Below are 16295 nucleotides of genomic sequence, written 5' to 3'. Positions count from 1 at the left end.
AGCCAGAAGATGCAACAAAGGAACAAACTGAAGTCCAAGTAATAGAGTTGTCTTTACAATCCATGGATCTATCACAACGTTCTGTGCAACAAGAGGAATCTCCAGGTGACCCTCCTGAACAAGATTCTATAGAAGAAAGATCACCGGATGTGCCTGTTACAGCTAAAGAAGCAAAAGTGGAGCCAAAAGAACAGGAGAGTCCTATCGATGGCCCCTATTCTGATAGCCTAGAAAAGGAAACGCCTACTGAAGATGCTCAGGTTTCAAAGGAGTATGTCGTAAATGGTGCTATTGCAGGAGAATTAGCTTCTGCCACTGAAAAGATAAACATTCCAGTAGAAGATGCCAAAAGCTGCCTAGAACCAGAAACAGAAATGCACCCAACAAGACAGACAGATGAAACAATGGACTCTGATAAAGGCAAACAAGACTTAGAACTCGGCCAAGATGCTGAGATGACAAGTCCTTCTTTAGAGCCATTCACAACTCCTCCAGAAGACACACCATCCAGAGAAGATTCACTTGAAATGTCTGAGGAGGACATTGACAGTAGTGAGCAAACTGCTACAATGGATGAAACATCAACAGATAGACCAACTAAAAAGAAGCGGAACAATTTTTTAGGGGTGGTCGCAGAGGGTGCACTCTTAGCTAGTCAACTTGGGGATGAGGACCAAGAGGAAGAAGTGGAGAGTGAATCTTCTGCAGTTGAACTCTTAGAAGACAAAGGAAGGTCGGCAATGCCTGAACCACAGGTAACACCAACATCTGAAAGAGTGGAAAGCATCTCCTCAAAAACAGGTCCAGACAAAATTCCACCTGTTGAGGAGCGTAGTACAGCAGCTGAGCATGCTGAAACAGTGATGGCCTCTGATAGTAAACAGACAAAATGCATGTATCTTGCATCCAAGACCTTCGTGACTGTCACGACAACGACTATAGTACGTAAGATGGGACCAGATGGCAGCGTCATCAGTCAAGAGGTGCAGCAAGTCAAGCATGAGAGCATGGAAGTGCCAATCAGTGCTAAGCCCAGCAGCTCTGTAACCAAGGTAGACCATAACCCTTCAACAGCCAGGTGATAAGGCAGCTAGAGGAATGGCAGCTTCGAATAACGGCTTAGAATGGCTGCTAACGGACATTTGCTTCTGAACTGCTTCTGCCTTTAGTGCCAGATGCCTATGCTGCTTCTGCTTCTGAATATCAATGCTGGCTTTCCAATATCTGATATGAAGACTACTTTATATCTCCATTATCAAGCAATATCAATTCTCTTCTCCATTGATGCTGTGACCAGTTTCATCAGTCGTCACGTTTACTTCATCCTTCATGACCATACAGGGCGGACTGTCAGCATTGCCTTGGAACCTGCCTGCGATGCTCTTCAGTTTTTCCCCATGACCTTGTACATTTTTGTACACCTTTCCTGTTGTCATTTTTGTGCAATCTTGAATTTTCTCTTTCAAGGAGGAACCTTACACTTCCTATGTTTTTTTGCTGGAAATATCTGCCTTCCCCTTGGCAGTTGGTTTAACTTAGGGTTGTTTTCATGGGTCAATGCTGGTGGCATGTCTTGAGTGGTGGATTAAGATCTTTGGGGCTAGATTCTGAACCAATAGTCAACTCAATTTGAGTACCAGCATCAGAGCAAGTTTTTTTATGGTTTAGTAACTTTCCTCCTTGAATAGATTGCAAGATCGAATCCTCTGTTGAAGTTTCTGACATCTGATACCCCCATTGCGTTATCAATGTTTTTTTAGGGCATCCTAACAAAGAAATGTTTTAACATCTCATCATCTTCACGTCGATACTTAACTCTGTCATCATCTCATGTTTCTTTGCACATCCATGTTCCAGGTCAGCAGCATCATATCTTTGCCATCAGGTTATCATTGAATTTTCACGTTATATCCCCAGGCTGATGACATAGAAGACCAGCTTGGGGCCACGGGTGGGGAGAAATCCCCTGGACACCCCCAGACTCCCTCTCCTACAGACGAACAGTATGACATCATCTCTCCCACCAAGGAAGGCATCCCCCCTCCCCATGAGGTGGAGCAATATTCACCTGGCTTTTCTGGCAGGTATGTATTTATTTGTTTTCTTTAGGCCCTACCAATTTTATTTGTTGCTTCACAGATATTTTCAGAAAAAAATTGGAGCGACAGGGCGAAAACATTTTTTTGGCAAATAGTCTGGGGTGAAGATAAGGGTTTACATAACATAAAGAATAAGAGGATTATTCAAGTTTCAGCTTTGTATGGCTCATTTTATGCAAATGCACCCCTTTCTTTGATCTAGTACTATAATTTCAGTAACAAAATTTCAGTGACAAGAGAACTCCAAGACGAGATCTGACTTTACTGGGTTGATGAAGAGACAGAGGTCATCTTGAAAGCTCCCCAAAGTAGCAAACTCTTTTTGTTGTGTGTAATGTTTAAATATTTGTCAAAGATAATGAAATCATTTTTGTAATCATACAAAAGACAATATCTAGTAAACTGCTGATATTGTCATGGTTTTGGTAGATGATGTACAATCGAGGATACTTGAGGCTGAACTTTGTATATGCTTCAACTCATTAGAATAGGAAATATGATGATGATGATGATGACTTGGTAGATGACCTGCAAGTGTATCTATTTGCAGGGATTGTTTCAAAGAGGGCCTATACGTTTGCCAGATTTTATGGTTGAAATTCAAAAAGTGATGACAGGGCTTTTAATCAAGTTGCAATATGTCTCACATAATGACCAGCTTGCAGATCTGATAATTCTTAAGGTGGTAACTTTTGCTGTGATAGTTCTCAATGGTTGTCAATGGTTGTCAACTCTAAGCTTTCAAGTCATGTAGCATTTCACCCTATTGGTGCCCTTGCATGGGTTTAAAATGTTTGAAAGGTTGTGCAGATAGCTTGTCATTCACACAAGGTATAGTAAGGGACAGTGCGTGGGACGATGATAGAACAAGATTGTTCCCCTGGCAATTTTCTGCTTTCCGCCTGGAAGCTTCATGGACAGTTCTATTAAGATTGATCGTAGGATGTTTGGTTTTAGGACATGTTCAGAATTGATTGAGGCACCACAGGTATAACATAAACAGCGTTAAAAATTTGCTGACCTGGGTGGAAAATACCCATGTTTGCAGGCACCCAAAGGATGAGTCATAACTGCATATCTAAAGCCATGTTGATTCGATTATATGGATGACATCGGGGATCAATTTTTGTCTGTTTAACAAAAAAAGAAGTTTTGACCATACTGTAAATTGTACAAAACAGGTACAGAATGAGCAAAAATATGCCGTAATCACGTAAATGTCAGAAAACGAAAACGGATACTAATGTTGTAGAATGTCAAAGTCAATTCCAAAGTCAGAAAAGATGTGAAAGTGTGTTTCTTCCTGTCAACTTCTATTTTTTACTAAAGGCACCTTTTTTTCTAGAACTTTTTTAATCGCACGCTTGCATCAGTTTTTGGGTTCCCAGAGGATGTCATCTATATAATCAAGGCCTTACTGTAGCAAAAATGCTGAGGGGTGTTTTTGCAACTTCTTCTCCCTCCCCTCTGGGATGCAATACTATAGCTAGCTGCAAAACTAACGAGATGTTTTCAGAAGTATTGCTTTCTAACAGTACAATGTCTCTGGAGATCAACAAATGCAAAAGGAAGAGTGGAATGTCTTGGGAAATCAATGATAAGAGCAATGAAGTCGCTATCCCCTTAGTTACAGTCAGGTTGAGAATCAATTTATGATATATGAAATTTGTGTAGAAGTATGAATAAAATATAACATTATATCTGATATCAATATCTAGCGAGCATATATTTGGATTATCAAGTTACCATATGGCTTGAGTAAAAAGCAACTCCTACATGGAGGGCAGAGTTATGCATATGTATACAATTTCCCTGGCCATGGTGCTAGAACACTGGTAGTACTTGTTGCCAGTGTGTCAAGCACCTTAGTTCATTTTTAGCAGTACACATTGCAGACAATTTTTTAATTCATGATATATGGAATTTGTGCAAAACTATTAATGAAAAATAACATTTGTCTCTGAAATAGATATCTAGCATGCATATAGTTGTATTATCAAGTTAACTGTATTCAAGAATGATGCTACCATATGGAACATGTAAGTGATAGGTGGAGGTATGCATCCCTGTCCATGGTGCTGAACCATCGGTAGTACTTGCTGCAAGTGTGCCAAGCACCTTAGTTAATTCTTAGCTGTTAATACACAGTGCAGACACTTATGTGACATGTCTACATGATTAACCGCAACCTTTTTCTATACCAGATTCCTTTTTTGGCTCCCCATTGAAGCCTTTTCCTTAATCTAGCTTTCCGAAGCAACCACTGTACATGTAGATTTGATGAATCCTCCCTAATATGATACATGATGATGAAACAGGTGGATGTGTTTACTTAAATGAACCATGTAAACCCAAGGGACTAATCCTTTAAGTGCTGATCCGGAAAAGTGGATATATTTGCATACATATCACTTAATTAATTAGTAAACCTTTCACAATCTATGAGAAAAATAAAAGAACACGAGCAAACATTCCAAATTTCCATGCCACTGTCATTTTGTCATGAAGAGATGTCCAAGAATAAACATATTTAGCAAGGCTCTGTTACGACAAACATTTGCTATTTAATCAAAAAGCATATTATGTCGTTAGCAAAGGTAAACATCTCAAAGATTAGACATGCAATCTCATCTGGGGGCCTCTCATTGCAACCCTCTTCAGTGGGATTATATCAAATCCTTTAGTTTTTCAGGCTAATTCCTCCTGCATGATACTGTAAATGCATTTAAGTTTGCATGTTTAATTTGCAGTAGGGAACAAATGGAGTGTTTGCGGTGGTTCTAAGTTCACATTCTTGTAAAAGTTTGTAACAGTTGGTAAAATAGACAAGGGCATAGGACAGCAAAAAAATTGTGGTGGTTTTAAGTTCGTGGCGTAGAGCTTACCGCAAAAACCGTGACCATAAAACCACAGCAAACACCTCTGCATGTACAGTATGCAATTTACATGAAAGGGGGATGTTAAAAGCTGTCATAAATACTACTGACGCCTGTTTGGATTATAGTACTTATTAGTAGTAGCATGACAGCATTGGTTGCAGCTGTGATGACAGAAATGGCTTTAGTTTCTTTTCTCCTCACACAAAAGCTACCCAAAGCAGCTAAGTTCTTTATACATAGAATACTCAGCACATCTCATTTCTGCAACTATCAACTTATGACAAACTTGTAAATAACATGTTTGCTTCTTACTACCTGTGAGTATTGATAAGGTTGCAACTTGATACTTTTTGCATAGCTTGCAACCACACCTGTGAATTGCTCAACTGTACATTATGTGAAGTAATTTATTTTGGGTGGCTTTTGGTATTTAAAAAACAAACAACACGACATTTCCTTTCTTAAAGGGCTGTGAATGGACATGTCTCGGATGAGCAGGAGAAAGATGATGATGATACCAAAAAAGAGAAGCCTTTTGACGGTAAGTGTTGTCAATTCTTCTTCTTCTGTCTTACTGCCAAGCCTCATATAATTAAGATTATTAGCAGTTGTGCATGAATTAGTTACAACACAAGCGCTGGTACAAATAACAAAGGGAAATAAAGGAAAGACAGTAAGGAACATAAACAACTGGTTTTGTGTGTGCAAAGGACAGGACAAGTGAATTTGCAAAACTTTTTAACATCTAGATGGTAACATTTATGTTTAGAAATATTCATGGATCAAAGCTGCCAAACTGATTTGAAATCTATGATGGCTTCCTGCAAAATATTGTTCCAAAGTTTGCTTGAAATAAGGTGCATCATTCTTTCTATTCTAGATAAAAGATAAGTAGGTCTTTTATTCAATATCTCATTGAACTAGGACAGCAGAAATTCTGTCAAAAAACAAGTGATTATGCTTTAAACAAGGAGGTTTAATTCACACCAGTTTAGTTCAGTTCAGTATGAATTGAACCTTCTTGCTTTAACATTAGGTAGGTAGGCTGAGGTATCTATTTGGCACCCAACTTCTATTTCCTATGGGGATAGGTAGCATGAAGAAGGTTAAATTGCTAAGACAGCAGTAATTCTGTCAAAAACAAGTGATTATGCTTTAAACAAGGGGTCTTAATTCACACCAGTTCAGTTCAGTATATATTTAACCTTCTTGCTTTAACATTAGGTAGGTAAGCCGAGGTATCTATTTGGCATCCAATTTCTATTGGGTATGGGATAGGCAGCAGGGAGAAGGTTAAATCACCCCGTTTCTTAACCCTACTCCTGCTGGATTTTCAGAGCAAAAATATGCTGAAGTGCCCAGCTACCTTTGAAACAAAGGGTACTAGTTTGATATTGCTCATTTTTAGTTACTTCGCTTTACAGCAACCACCATCTAGAAATACCCTCAACCTGACAATTGTCAGGGCTAGCATACAGAACAAGCATGTGCAAACTGACAATTGTCATTGTTGAAATGTTGCAGAGCCAGCAGCCTCTGCAGCCCCTGTGGCAGACGGACCGACAGAGGTGCACACGCCCTCCCCCCTGGAGGAGCAGCCGACACCACCTCACACACCCAGGACACCTGGTCCAGATGAGAGGGAGCGCTTCCCAAGGTACACACACTATACTACATTTGTAGCATTAAAGATCATCTGTGTAAGTACTGTAGTTCATGATCATTTTATCTTCGCGGCAGGAAAATTTCACGGCGTAACAAAAATGGACATTTTCACTGAACTGGTGGCGGCAAGTGACTTCGGTTAGGGAAGGTCGTATTAAGTTCATCTGGTGGCGCCGAATGGCAGCCGCCCAGACCCTTGCAACATTTCCACAAAGTGCAAGTTTGGAGCAAAAATGTATCTGTTCCCAATATGTATAATGTGATTGTAAACCCTGCACTAGAAATGCTGCCATTCCACGGATGATTTCTGACAACTAAAAACTATTATTTATAAAGTTTTAAATCTGTACTAAAGCTCCATCACCTACCTGCAGTTTGATATGATATAACTGCTGTCATGGTAGCTAACCTTTCTTCAATCTTCAAATCGATTCCATGAGAAAATTGAAACCTTGTAATCCAGACTTCCATATGTTCACATACATCTTGGATATTTGTCAAGGAACCTAAACTTTCATGTTGAGCCAGGGCTGACATGATTGATCACATCTGGAATATTCTTCGGAGTGAAAAAGTCCATTCTTCAGGAAACGGATGCTTTGTAAAAGTACTGCACATTTATATCTGCCCAAGATGAAGACACCCAGGTGCCAAGAAACATTTTTCATAGAGGAAAGAGAGATTATCCTTGTCTGTTGCACTGATATATCTTGCACTTGACAAATGACAGTTTAGCCCTCTATCTGAAGCTTGTTCATGGCTACGGGGGGGCCCTTCAAATATAGTATTCTCACAAATTGTTGTTATCTCTGAATGAAAGTTTTAAATTCAATGTGGCATTGCCTAAAAAAAGACTGATTGTCATTTTCTTCTGCCCACAGTACAGTTAGTATACTTCCTGTGATATTCACTCACAAACCATTGATTGAGAACTGATTTAAACAATAATGTTCAACTTTGCACAGCTACAGAAAATGTTACTTTTTGATGAGCACACATGACAAAAAACATCTGCCTGTTTTAAATGTTATCCAGTTGCTTGAGTAACTGTCATTTGGAGTTGTCACTTTATGTACAGACATTCATAATATTTATTTCCATTTTCAGATACATCAACCCCAGCCCCAGTCTGTTAGCCTATGACTCCAACGGCAACAGCAGTCCTGATCAGAACCAGACACCATCCCCTCCAGAAGTTGGACAAGGCCTTTGTTCACAGGTACAGCAATAGTTATGGCAATGTTCTATTTACCAGTACAGTCAAACCTGTCTATAGCGGTCACTCAAGGGACTGGCGAAAACTGGCCGCTATGGACAGGTGGCCGCTATGGAGAAAAGGTCGATTAATTGACCTCAGTTTTCAGTACCAACTGAGATGCATTTATTCACCATACAGTACACATGTAAACATTGCATAGGTAAGTCACATTTTAGGTCGGTCTTTTGATGGCTTTTTTCTTTTCAGAAAATTGCAATAGCCCAAATTTTACATCATATTGATGTTATTCATATTCATTTTGAAGCTTTTATTAAATTGATCATCCTCAGTGATACTTTGCAGCAAAATAAATTTAGCACATTATACCTCCGTAACAGTGGTGTCTTCCGTTGACCTTTGTGCTGCTCACTATCAGCGCCATTTTGCAAATCGCGCGAAAGCCCGAAGCACGTTTTGGGCACAATTTTGGATGAATTTTCCGGGGAAAACGGAAATTGGGCCGACATTCAAACAGTTTGCGAACTTACCGCATCAGGTACATGTGCGGGTTGTATTTTTCAAAAAGCTGCCGTAATATTTGTCCAGTCGAAATGCACAGAAATGGACAATTTTGCCACGATGTCCAAACGCAAGCCATGTGAAGAAATTTATGCTTGACTTCGCGTCAAACCATGGATTTTCTAACAAAGATAAAACATTCTGGCTTTCTTTATTATTATCCTATCCATTGGAGTCCACATAAATTTGATAACGGCGTGAAAAAATGAAGATTTTGAACCGGCGTGCGGTGGCGATGCGGCTTCTACCGGCGCGCTGGGACCGCTATCGGCAGTGTTACTGTACTTCCGGGACCGAAAATCGTCTGGCCGCGACCGCGTTGGACAGGTGGCCGCTATAGCCTAATTCTTAATGCTTATGTCAATGGGAAAAATCCAAGGGACCGACAAAAAGTGACCACTATGGGCAGGTGGCCGCTATGCAAAGGTGACCGCTAATACAGGTTTGACTGTATCAGCACTCTGTATTAGATAGGGTGTATTGTGTGTGTCTTATATGTTCAAGAAATGATGTAATAATGTGAGTAAACATGACAAGAGGTACCAGAAAAGTAGGATCATAACGATTTGCTATGAGATACTCATTTACCTTATTTCACTCATCTTGTATGTTAATTTTTTTTAGATAATAGCCAGTCAATACGCTACTCCAGTATGATTGATTTACAGTCAAAATTTGTGCAAATGACCACAACTACATAAGGACAACTTGGCCAATGTGACCACTTTGTGGTGGTCCTTTAGATATTATTGTTTACCATTGACCCACGTATCAAGAATCCTGTCTTTAGTGGTGACCACCTGGCCACAGAGACCAAATTTCATTGCTTTGCTTGGTCTTCTTGGTCAGATTTCACTCATTGGTAGTAACTAGTCTTAAAGCAACAGTAACTAAACCTAGATGGTAAATGCTGATGTTGTATCTGTTTACAGGATCTACTGGAACCGGCATGTATATGAGCAGTTAAAAGCCAATATGACATTCCTGTATTGTATGGTTAATTGATTTATCTTAAAGCAACAGTAATTAAACCCAGGTGGCAAATGCTGACGCTGTATCTATCTACAGGACCTGCTGGAACCAGCACCTGTAGTACTGACAAGCAGCACGTCCTGCCCAGACGAGTTTGACATGGAGGAAGAGCACCAGGAGGCGCCATTGGACTTTGAAAGGATCCAGACTGCTCCAGGCGGCCTCATCCAGGGTGATGTTCACGTCTACGGAGGTCCTCAAGAGGCGGCAATCGACTTTGACCATTCCCCGGAGGATCCGCTGGATCCACCCCCAATCATTCCTCGTCGGGATCTCGATCCAGATCCACCAGCCCCTGACCCGGATCCCATGATGATGGCACCGGAGGATCCGCAGGACGAGGCTCAGAACATGAATGCTCCACTCATGAATGGAATCAATGGCATTGATGGTATTTCTGATCCCAAGGTGGACCCCAACGCCAATCCAGACCCTGATGCTGAAGGCAACGTTGCTCCTCCTCCTCCTCCCCCCACAGATTTGCCAACCACGGAAAAACCAAAGAAGGCTAAGACGGGCACCACAAAGACCAAGAAACCTGGCTCTAAGACAAAGACATCATCGGCGAGGCAGAACCTTGAAAGAAGAATGCAAGATTCCCTGAAGACAGAGAAGATGGGGACAAGGAGACTAACCTCTGGTAAGACCTTGACGACATCCACAAAGAGGGGGCCACCCTCTCCTGTCAAAGACAAGGAAATAACCAAGAAGACTGCAAAGACGGAAGACAACATCAAGTTGGAAAAGAAGGCACTTCACAAGAGCAGGGCTCCCACCAAGAAGGCGAAATCTGATCTGTCGAAACCAAAAGATAGCGCAAGGAAGGATGATAAACCAGGCGGGCTAGCCAACCTGAAGAAGAGGTCGGATTCAAGCGAGCGCAGGAGGCATCGGTCAGGATCCCAGGAGCGCGCACAGAAAAGGGCTGCAGAGGCTGCTCGACGGGCGGCTCAAAGACGTCTTGGGGTGGTGAAGAAGGAACAGCTTGAGAAAGAAAAGGAGAAGGAGAAGACATTCCCACTGAAAGCCAAGGAGAGGAGGCTGTCTGAGAAGTCCTCGTCATCTGACAGGGTTGACGCAAAACCCAACGACCAGAAATCAGAGGATGGTCTTGAGAAGACGACGACGAGTAAGGAAACACCCGAGAAGGCACCTGAGGAACCAAAACCAACTGGATCCAATCCTGAAGGAAAGTCTGAGAAGAAAGCAAAGAAGTCTGAGAAGAAGCCCAGTGAGGCAAAGAAGGAGAAGAGCATAGCAAAGAAAGCCAACGAAGATGTGAAGAAGGAGAAGAAGGGTGAAAAGTCTGAGAGAAAAGCGCACGAGAAACGGCCAGCAGAAGTTGTAAGCAAGAAGTCACCTACACCACCTAAACCGAAAGCGCAACACAAGGGAGATGACGCAAAGAAACCTGCCCGAGTGTCTACTGTAAAGACGGAGAAGGTCCTTGCTGTGAAGGCTGCCATGCTTTCTGCTCCCCCCACCCCGAAGCCAGCACCACCACCCCCTCAAACAGGTCCTCCGGTATACCTGGACCTGGCGTATGTACCAGCACACGCCAACAGCAGCTACACAGATGCAGAGTTCTTCAGGCGCATCAGATGCAGGTGAGGGCAAAGCTCCATCCTATTTCCTAGTAGAAATGTTGAATGAATTCATTTTTATCATTATCACTATAAGATCATATTTCTAATTGTCTAAACAGGCAAGGCAGTGGCTCTGTAAAAGTTATTATCATTTAATATGTGCTTGCAGCTGCATCTTTGACATCCCTTCATACTTCCATGTATATTTCAGAGTGCAAAAATCAATAGATGCATTTAAGATAGCTTTGTTATTAGAAAAGATACTAAAATCCACAATTTAAGCCCCACCCAATATAACAAGACTTGACATAATTGTGTTAGCATTTTGATCATTTAGAAAGCAAAATCTTAAGACTTAAGTTGTGTTTCTATTTTGTAGACCATATGCAATTCACTGCACTATGATTTGCTGTGTGAATGAAAGACAAAAAAAAAAGAAAAACAAATACCTCGTTGCTGCTATTGGCAGAAGTGTTTTATTGGTTAACAGGCAATTTTCATGGAAACTTCCTATCTATGAAACAACAGGTACTACGTGATCAGTGGGAACAGCAAGTCGACCGACGAGCCAAGCATCAGTGTGCTCAACGCTTTACTGGAGGGCAAGCAGATGTGGAACAACGGGGACTTTGAGGTCACGCTCATTCCGACCTACGACACCGACGCCATGCGAGAGTGGTATGTTGATTTTGACTTTTGAAGAAAATTCATTAATTAGTGGTGTGCCCTAAGTATTCCTGAACTTCTTATCAACAGTAAACATAACAATATATACAGTGACAATAACAAAATAACAAACATGTATACGTATGTAAATTTGATGTTTTACCATGAGTCTAGTGTCTAGGTTACACTATAGATAGAAGAATGCCAAGTTGGTTCGATTACTCTTGTATGGACCGTTGTTGTGCAATGCTATTCCTATGCTCAGTCCTTTACTATCTAAGTCTAAAGACGGGGACAGCACTGTTACTGTTAGTGTGGTCATGTTCAGCACCAAGGACAAGGACATTACTGTTAGTGAGGGTATGTTCAGCACCAAGGACAGGGATAGCAGTTCTAATGGTAACAAAAACCATTTCTAAAAACTGATACGATGGTGTGTCTTCTTTGCTCTGTGGCAAGTTCATTCCATAGTGCCGTTCACAGATATTTCAGACTGCACATTTGCATGTAGTATATTCAGCATGTGAGGGGCCCAATTTGCGAGGTGCTTTGGGTTTTGGGCCAGGACTTCTGCTCTCCTCAGGGTAATTCCTCTGTAGCATTTGTCGCCATGTCTTTACCCTTTATCAAGTCCCCAGTGCGGTACTGTTTTAGGATTCCTAAACATAGCCTGAGTACCATCCTCCGTAGTGACTGCTGGCTCAATGCTTGTTGCGTGCTTACCATGGATTGGTGATTAGCAAGCGACGAACATTAAGCCAGTGGTCACTACGGAGGATGGTACTTTAGGTAAACATAGACATCCATCTAAACATGTCCTCCATCCTACCTGTTACAGGTACCAGAAGAACTACTCAACGCTAGAGCAGGCCCGGATTAACGTCATCGCCAGCGGGAGCAAAGTCGTCATGCAGGACGAGAGCTTCGAGGCCTGCAAGATCGAGTTCTAAATTCTCCCCACCGCCCTGCTCTTGGATGGGAATGTCTATCTGTTAAAGGGGACTAATGAGAATTCAGGTGTTATTTTTAACACCTTGTGAAAGATGTAGAAAATCGGGAGAAATGCCATCAATGTAAAGTTAAATTTAAAGAAAATATTATCCTTTTCGAAAATGGGTCTTTGATTTCAAGAAAGTTTTGACAGACCCTTATTGCTTGATTCCTCTATGTGCAATCCAGCAGTCGGAGCTTTTCTGCACTTGTTAAAGCAATGTGACGAGCCATTTACACCTGTAAAGTACAGCACACCTGTCTGCTAACTCCGTGTCAGCATCCTAAATAACAACCCAGAAAATAGCCTTAAATATCGCCACTTAAAATGCAGAGTATCCACAAGGCACAAGAACTGCTGTACTTAGAAGATTCACACTGAAAAATATAAAGTAAAAAAATGTAGATGCTAGACTCTGCTGAAGTGACTGCCGGCTTCTCCTACCCTTTTACAATACCTAAACATTTGACATTTGACTACTCGCTCGTTCTCATTTAAATTTTGTAATCTCCGTTACCGTTAGAAGTAAGACGTTCCTGACATTAAGATATGCCACATATAAGGTACGCAACTGCCATTTTTAAAAGCTAGAAAAGTTTTAAGTCGTCATAAAAACTACAGTTTGAAATCTTATATGTGGCATATCCTAATGCCAGGAAAGTCTTATTTCAATCGGTAACGGAGATTACAAAATGTGTACATTTCAATGAGAATGAGCGTACTATCAAGATTATTCAGCGGTGGAAAAACCAATGAAAATTGCTTACTCATGCATCGACCTTTGGATTCAGGAGGTTCAGAAATTGTCAGGAATGGGAGGTTGCCAGTCAGTTCATGCAGTTAAACTTATCTATAGTCAATGAACTATGAAAAGAGTGAAGAAGTGCTTTTGCTATGCCATGAGACAAACGGTACCATTAATACTATGGTACAAGGAAAATTGCTGTATGAGCAATGTTTGAATAAGTTATGAATGGAGTTATGAAGGTTATGTATGGTTATGGAATTATACTGTGGACTTTATATCATACATGTCGCAGTTTTTGTATATTTATAAATTCTGCATGGTTGGACATAAATGCACCATGCAATTTTGTTCTCATAAATCTTTCAGTGCAATACCAGGACAGTCTGTATACGATTATTTGCTAGTGTAGACAATACTTGTACGTACATGCTGCTTAAAGTCCTGTTCAATAATAACTGCTTTGATAGAGGCTTTGCAAGACGATAAAGTTCTCAAAAGCAGGCAATGACGGGTAATCAGAAAATTGTTTTTCACCTTCATACTGTTATAAAACGATACTTTGAATTGTCTTTTTATTACGACACAATATTTGGAAAAAGTGAATAGAATTTCTAGACATAATATCTCTCTTATACAATAATCTGACCATGTTACGATTGTAGTTTTAGGTGGACCTTTTACTTTTTATGTCCAAACCAACAGTTAGCAGATACTGGGGGAGGAGTAGCACCATGTATAGAAAAAGTGAACTTGAAAGAAGACTCTGAGGTTACCGATAAACAATATTGCATGCAGGAAAGAACTATATCATATTATCTATTTTGCTATACCCCCTAAAATGCTGCCTGTAGTAAGATAGATAACTGGTAGACGACTAAGATATGGAATCATAATATCTAAGCTTCCAAGGGGAATTGCAGATATAGAGGTACGATAATAATTAATATATTCATTCGGGGATGTCCATCAGTTTGGTATATTGCCTCCTTCGGTGTGGATGTAATTAGTTTATGTCATTTATATCAATATTATGTGAACAGGCTGCAGGGTTGTTTTGCTGTGGGGTGGAAATCGATGGGTTATTGTGCTCTCGTGTGACCTAATCCACAATAAGAGCTGGAGTGTCCAATGGCTTACCAAGAGGCCCATCTAGTCAGAGCAGGTACAATATGATTGTGGAAAGGCAGTGAAGAATTCAGATGTACCACAAAATACATCAACAGCGAAATGAAAAAGTCGAGACAAAAAATGAAGGTGTTCCTAAAGGTGTTCAACATCTAGAATCATTGTTAACGATTATAAATGAAGACTTGACAGAATTGAGGCCAACGCTGGGATATTTGAAGCAATGACTGACTCCTAAAATGAAAAATATGCGATGGGCAAAAAGTGTATTACAACTTGTGGAAAGCCAACAAACTGAAACATCAAAGGCGTTTCATTTCCAATCAGGAAATACCAATGGATGGCTTAATGTATGCCTTAACAGGATTTCCATGCTCAGCACATTACAGGACTATAGTTTTCACCTATTTGGCCCCATTTGTAATTAAGACCTGGATTGATTACATGTCCCACAATGGTGATGAATTGGGTTCTTGCTGTGATGAAAAGTGTGGTCATTTGACATATCAGAAAATTGTAGCAAAGAGTCCCTGTTTAGTAGTGAGTAGTGTGAAGGGATTATTGCTATGTCATCCTCCAAGCAATTTTCAATAGAGAGATGTACTGGAATGATGTGAATGCAGTCTTTGCCACACAAAAAACAACTGCACCCCCTGTGACTTGTCGAAAGTAATTAGTACAATGTGTAGTTCGGTTATAAACATATTACGTCTTCATGTTACATTGTTTTGGTGTAATTCTATATCATGATCTTATGGTCATTCCCTAAACACTATTCCTGTTCAATATTGGGCATATAGTTGTGGACAACCTCAAGTCAACCGTACACATTCACGCCACATCTTCAGAAAAGACGCTCTAGCCACATAGTTCCCGTTGAGAACTTTATTCAAGCCCACACTGACTAGTTTCGCCTTGTGTGGCTTTCTCAATGGTATAGAGCTCGAATTACTGTTCATGTTCTAATCTCATCCTTGCTAAAACCCAAGGCTGTTGTGCGTGCAATTTTTGTAGCATGGATAAGATGATTTCAAAACCTCAGCAAGACAACCCTGCAGCCTGACCACTTTTATGGCAAATGTCATTTTCTTCTCCGTCTCCTATCAGATAATAGATGTGAATAATGCATATTTATTGATTCTTCCTTCTGTGTACAGAGAACAGTTATCGATTGGTCCAAGCAGAGGAACAAATGTATGAGAAAAGTGTATTAATCAACTGCAGACTGGTCTGAAGCCTGCTCAATGCAAAGGGTCTGTCTAAAATACATGCTGCAATCCAGAAACTGAAGTAATATTTAAGGTAGATTAAAGCGTCTATCCAGTAGAGTTAGTACGTGTATTACGCATGACGTTCCACACAACCTTGCAGTCTTTGGAAGCAAATGTCGCTACCGTAGGAATACAAAATGTATGCTATCACAACCTAGCATGACACTAGCTGTTGTACACAAACCTATGTACCTTGTGGCCACCTTGAAGATCTGTTTACTGGACCATGTTGAAAAGAATGTTACAGGAGAGTTTGGTGTTGAAAGTTTAGACTTTTGTAAATACCCAAAACACTGTTTGTACCCAACAAAACTTACTGAACAAAAGGTGGATCTACCCTTTTTTGCCCCCCAAAATGATCTTGGCATTTGATAACTACATTCAGACGAATATCCAAGAGCTCCAAGATCTAGAGTTACAAAGCTGGATTCCCTTCCTTCATACTGGGCACTTTTA

General features: G+C 40.7%; 2 protein-coding genes across 3 annotated transcripts in view; both read left to right on the top strand.

The window, feature by feature from the left end:
- The window catches only part of LOC136426544 (microtubule-associated protein 1B-like), a 49836-nt gene extending 49794 nt beyond the window's left edge, over window positions 1-42 (top strand). The window contains exon 6 of the mRNA XM_066415209.1: window positions 7-42. Within this exon, the coding sequence (XP_066271306.1) occupies window positions 7-42 (36 nt within the window). The remainder of the gene's footprint in view (window positions 1-6) is intronic.
- Window positions 25-14464, top strand: LOC136427227 (microtubule-associated protein 1B-like). 2 transcript variants are annotated; one of them, XM_066416008.1, is made up of 8 exons: window positions 25-755; window positions 1918-2084; window positions 5446-5519; window positions 6503-6635; window positions 7751-7862; window positions 9489-11059; window positions 11567-11716; window positions 12543-14464. In XM_066416008.1, exons 1-8 carry the CDS (start codon window positions 63-65, stop codon window positions 12652-12654), a joined length of 3012 nt encoding a protein of 1003 aa, XP_066272105.1. In that variant the 5' UTR covers window positions 25-62; the 3' UTR covers window positions 12655-14464. The 2 variants fall into 2 exon arrangements, with proteins under 2 accessions (XP_066272105.1, XP_066272104.1); XM_066416007.1 differs by having other exon boundaries at window positions 25-1052.
- The last annotated feature ends 1831 nt before the right edge of the window (window positions 14465-16295 follow it).

The sequence above is a fragment of the Branchiostoma lanceolatum genome, chromosome 2 (assembly GCF_035083965.1).
Source record: "Branchiostoma lanceolatum isolate klBraLanc5 chromosome 2, klBraLanc5.hap2, whole genome shotgun sequence".
In the NCBI taxonomy this organism is placed as follows: Eukaryota; Metazoa; Chordata; class Leptocardii; order Amphioxiformes; family Branchiostomatidae; genus Branchiostoma; species Branchiostoma lanceolatum.
This window is presented reverse-complemented; position numbering and strand designations above follow the sequence as displayed.